Source organism: Arachis ipaensis, chromosome B4 (genome assembly GCF_059453495.1).
Source record: "Arachis ipaensis isolate K30076 ecotype BB chromosome B4, ASM5945349v1, whole genome shotgun sequence".
In the NCBI taxonomy this organism is placed as follows: Eukaryota; Viridiplantae; Streptophyta; class Magnoliopsida; order Fabales; family Fabaceae; genus Arachis; species Arachis ipaensis.
This window is the reverse complement of record NC_142439.1, coordinates 125,760,377-125,763,642: the sequence shown is the minus strand read 5'-3', so window position 1 is coordinate 125,763,642 and position 3,266 is coordinate 125,760,377. Positions and strand designations below refer to the sequence as shown.

At 31.7% G+C, this 3,266-nt stretch overlaps 1 protein-coding gene across 1 annotated transcript; it reads right to left on the bottom strand.

Annotated features, from left to right (window-relative positions):
- On the bottom strand, positions 1-1,888 carry LOC107639739 (NADH dehydrogenase ubiquinone 1 alpha subcomplex subunit). Its single transcript, XM_016343327.3, has 3 exons — positions 1,704-1,888; positions 1,489-1,588; positions 1-233 (listed from the first exon to the last, which is right to left on the bottom strand). Exons 1-2 carry the CDS (start codon positions 1,809-1,811, stop codon positions 1,499-1,501), a joined length of 198 nt encoding a protein of 65 aa, XP_016198813.1. The 5' UTR covers positions 1,812-1,888; the 3' UTR covers positions 1-233; positions 1,489-1,498.
- Positions 1,889-3,266: the final 1,378 nt, after the last annotated feature.

Sequence of the window (3,266 nt, the reverse complement as noted above, 5' to 3'; positions counted from 1 at the left end):
GCGGAAAAAAAAAAGTTCTAAAGCTTAAAAGGGAACAAATATCTCAAACTAGCTTTCAAATGCCCATTGCTTTGAGAAAGTAACTTGATGGTATCTTTATAAAGCTTACATTGAATAGCATACAAGAAAAGTGAGAGAAATTTTGTAGTAGTGATTCACCTCGCTTCCTCAGAACACAACTGGAACTCCAGGTAAGCAATTTATTCCCCTCGCAATCACATTGATTAAACAAACTGCAGTTAGCAGAACAAAGTGTCATGATTTCTATCCTATATCCAGATCATAAAGTTTTACACACAAACCAACCCAATTCTCAAATCCCTACACTGCAATTCAAGTTAAACTGTTAAAGCACTACAGACAACCGGAAAAAAGAAAATTACTTGCAGTTGGAAGAATGTTAAAAGCTTTTATGCACATTCAAATATTTCATGAGCGTGAAAATGCGCCAATTACATCCATATTAATTATCAACATGGCCATTTGTCCATCTTCTTCATTAAGGAAAGACATCTTGTCAACAAAGAAATAAAGTATTTAAAAAAAAAAGAAGAAAAAAAAAAAGAAAAGAGGATACTATACTTTACATTTAAGTGTAAAATAAACACATCAATACCAATAGATTGTGATTCAAGTTGCAAGCAAGCTGATGATTAGAATTAGTTGTGCACATAATGAGCTGGTTTGTATCACTTATACTAGAAATATCATAACCAAGGGTTAACGATGGGAGGGAGGAAAAGTGTACTTGTGCTTGTGCAAAATACTTGCTGCTAATGTTTTATTCAACTGCTACAAGACCAACAATCTCATGGGTTTGGCCTCCGGCTAGGGCTAAAAAATCTCGATTTGTACACATAGGAATGAACTGAATGTGACTAGTCAAAAAATGAAAACACACGTTATGGATCTCACCAATCACTCCATGAAATGTTTGACAAAGTCATGAAGAAAACCAGGTGCGACACTATTTCATCACCAAAAAGGGGCTAGGAAGACAATACTCAAGTAAACAGTAATCATGTTTCCAAGCATAGACACTACACTACTACATTTTGCCTTCATTTCTTGACTTACACACCTGAAAAATTCCTCTATCTCCATTTCTATGATAATCTGTTTCACTAAATTTTAAAACAGCCAAACTTCCTCAGGGTAAAAAACAAAAATGCTATGTACACACCAATATAAGAAAAACGTGAATTTTATATGTTCAGCTAATTTAGTGACTGATTTGTTGAGTATAAATGATTAGTAAAAACATTAGACAAATAATTTCAGTCCACTTCACTCTCTCCTACCGAAAAGGAAAGGAAAAGAAAAAAGATTCCAGCTTTTCCCAATTTCTCAATTAACTAAAGCCTCCCGACATAAAATTTCTCTAATCGACAAGCTCTAACACATGATTAATCAATAACTAATCACTATCCATCAACTCGACAGAGCAATTGGTGTAAACTGCAAACCCTAGATTGATTAATAAATTACCTGGTGGCGATCAATTGGAAGAAGCGGAGGCTTGCTCCATGAGCTTCTTGTCCCTCCGTTCCATGGCGACGTCCCACATATCGTTCCCAATGTGCTTAGGCTGAGAAAATCAAGAACAAGACAAACCCTACGTTAGATCATTTAAGAAGCACGATCTGAGAAATCAATTAACTCCATAATTAACGAAGATTAACGTAAAGAGAGTGTGTAATTACTCTGCCGTGAGCGGCTTTGTGAATGGTGTACTGAATGCCACCCATGGCGCAGAGCATTCCCGCTATGATTCCCAGTGGCAGCATCGCTTCCATCCATCGCAAATTCATTTTCACACTTCTCTCTTCTCTCTCCCTCTCTCTTCTCTTCTCTTTCTTGCTTGCTTGCTTCTTTTTTTTCTTCTTTTCTTTTAATCATGTTACCACTTTTTAAAATCATCACCTAATGTGGCTTTTTTGTTTCAATATTGGGCCTTACCCAACGTTTTGTGGGCCAACAAAAACATAAAATGTCTATTCACTTTAGAGCGATTATGAGGCCTATTAAAACTGTATAAATGATAACCAACTTGGTTCGTCGTGTAATCAGCTAACTCATCTGTTTTGGGGTTTGAATCCCATTTTAGAGCTCAAATTTACAATAAATTAGTATTTGTCTATTGAATTAGGAGATATTGTGAAAAAAATTATTCATATGAATTTCATTAGCAAAGGAAAATTTTTGCAACTACTTTTATTTGTTACTAATTTTTTTATTTTTGAAAAAAAAAAAACTTTGCTACTTGCTAGTTACTTTTAAGCCTTATTTAAAAAGTTTTAAAAGTAACTTTTTTAAACTTTTGGCTTATGAAAAGTAATAGTATTGATGTCTGGTACAATTTTTAAAACCAAATTGCAACTTTCTAATAAGCTATTTAGGAACTTATACAGAAGTTAAAAAAAAATGACTTCTCTCATAATACTACTACTTTTTATCACATTTTTAAAATTAAAAATTCAAATACAAAATAACTTATTTATAAGTTACTTTTAACTTAGTCATTTATTATTTAAGTTATTTTTTCAAAAAAAAATTTAATTAAATTATTTTAAAAAAAACTTAATTAAGTTATTTATCCAAACTAATCCTTAATCTAGTTGGATTAAGGCTTGTATACTAGTAGCAAAGGTATTTGCCATTTTGCCTCCTAGTCCTAGATAATGATACCAGGCTCGATCTCCAGCATCATCTAGGTTGTGGTTGAAAAAGAAAAAAAAAATTATAAACAATTACTATTCACCTCCAAAAAAGATTCTTGTTACTTTTTTAACGGAAATATTGTATTCTATTAATGATATTAAAGATATCTAAATTAACTTGATTACAAATTTTTTATAGGGTTTCTTCCCGTCACAAAGCATTTGGTCTTGTAAGAGGCAAGTGTGCTAGAATATGTGCCACTAAATTGCCATCTCTCTTTGACATGGGAGATGTAGTAAGACCTAAACATGTGCAAAAGGGCCTTAGTGTTGGAAATTAGAAGTTCAAAATTATCATTTGGTGTGGTAGCCGAAAGAGCATTTACAACCATAATCCTATCACCTATGATTTACGGACGCGGACACAAACATAAAATACGTTGATATGTAAATTTTAAAATCTTATAAAATATAAAAACACGCATACATATAAAATATAAATTATTTTTTAAATAAATTATAATGATATTTTGATCTTTTATTGATATTAAAATATAAATTAATTTTTTAATTATTTTTAATATTTTATTTTAATTATATAAAATA

Coding starts and splice junctions, on each gene's coding strand:
- LOC107639739 (XM_016343327.3), bottom strand. CDS start 1,811: ATGAATTTGCGATGGATGGAAGCGATGCTGCCACTGGGAATCATAGCG. Junction 1,589..1,703: donor ACAAAGCCGCTCACGGCAGA/GTAATTACACAC, acceptor TGATTTTCTCAG/CCTAAGCACATTGGGAACGA.